At 39.4% G+C, this 677-nt stretch overlaps 1 protein-coding gene across 5 annotated transcripts in view; it reads left to right on the top strand.

Moving 5' to 3' along the window:
- Window positions 1-677, top strand: part of LOC111864017 (formin-binding protein 1-like) — a 168,628-nt gene that overhangs the window by 157,527 nt on the left and 10,424 nt on the right. For all 5 annotated transcript variants that reach the window (XM_023850941.2, XM_023850940.2, XM_023850939.2 and 2 more), the window contains one exon: window positions 430-552. In XM_023850941.2, the coding sequence (XP_023706709.1) occupies window positions 430-552 (123 nt within the window). The remainder of the gene's footprint in view (window positions 1-429; window positions 553-677) is intronic.

Here is a 677-nt window from a genome sequence, read left to right as displayed (position 1 = left end):
AGGAAAAAGTAACTACATGCATTTTAGCGACATAAGGTTTAAAGGGCCTGCCAGGACAGGGGTGGGATTTAAATACCCTTCGCGCCAGTCAAAGAGTTAAACAGACTGTTTGATCCCAATGCATACCGAAATATTTGTTAATCTCCATGTTTTAACGGTTTTGTTGTTTATTTTTTAAATACCCCATCATAATCTAATTTATTGCTTAAAATAATGCAGAATAAGTGGAAAGATTGCTTGTTCACCATTGTTACTAAGTGAATAATTCTAGGTACTAGGAAGAAGTGGTCATGGCATGAAGATACTGTTTTCACATTCCTGTAGGGGAATTTCAATAATGAGGAAACTTTCTCAGGAAAGCCAGTCAAACAGCTGCAATGAATAGTAAGTAGCAGTATATGTGAGTGAAGTTTCTTTTGCAAATTTCAGAAATAGTGGTGGGTCAGGGGGGGAAGAGGATTCACTTAGTCGCTCAGCTTCGGACTCCAGTGTTTCAAATCCAGCTGTAAACCATAAGCAGTCAGCTCCTGGCACACCACTGCCATCACATGGGTAAGTTGTGGGTTGCAAATAAAAATAGTTCACCAGAATGGAAAAGATACTGAGACACAGAGTGTTACCATATATCATGTTCTGATTTATTAGACCTTCGTGAGAAGGTGCACCATAATGCCCCC

The sequence above is a fragment of the Cryptotermes secundus genome, unplaced genomic scaffold (genome assembly GCF_002891405.2).
Source record: "Cryptotermes secundus unplaced genomic scaffold, Csec_1.0 scaffold303, whole genome shotgun sequence".
NCBI classification, from domain to species: Eukaryota; Metazoa; Arthropoda; class Insecta; order Blattodea; family Kalotermitidae; genus Cryptotermes; species Cryptotermes secundus.
Note: the sequence above shows the minus strand (reverse complement) of the source record. Positions and strands in the feature narration are given on the sequence as shown.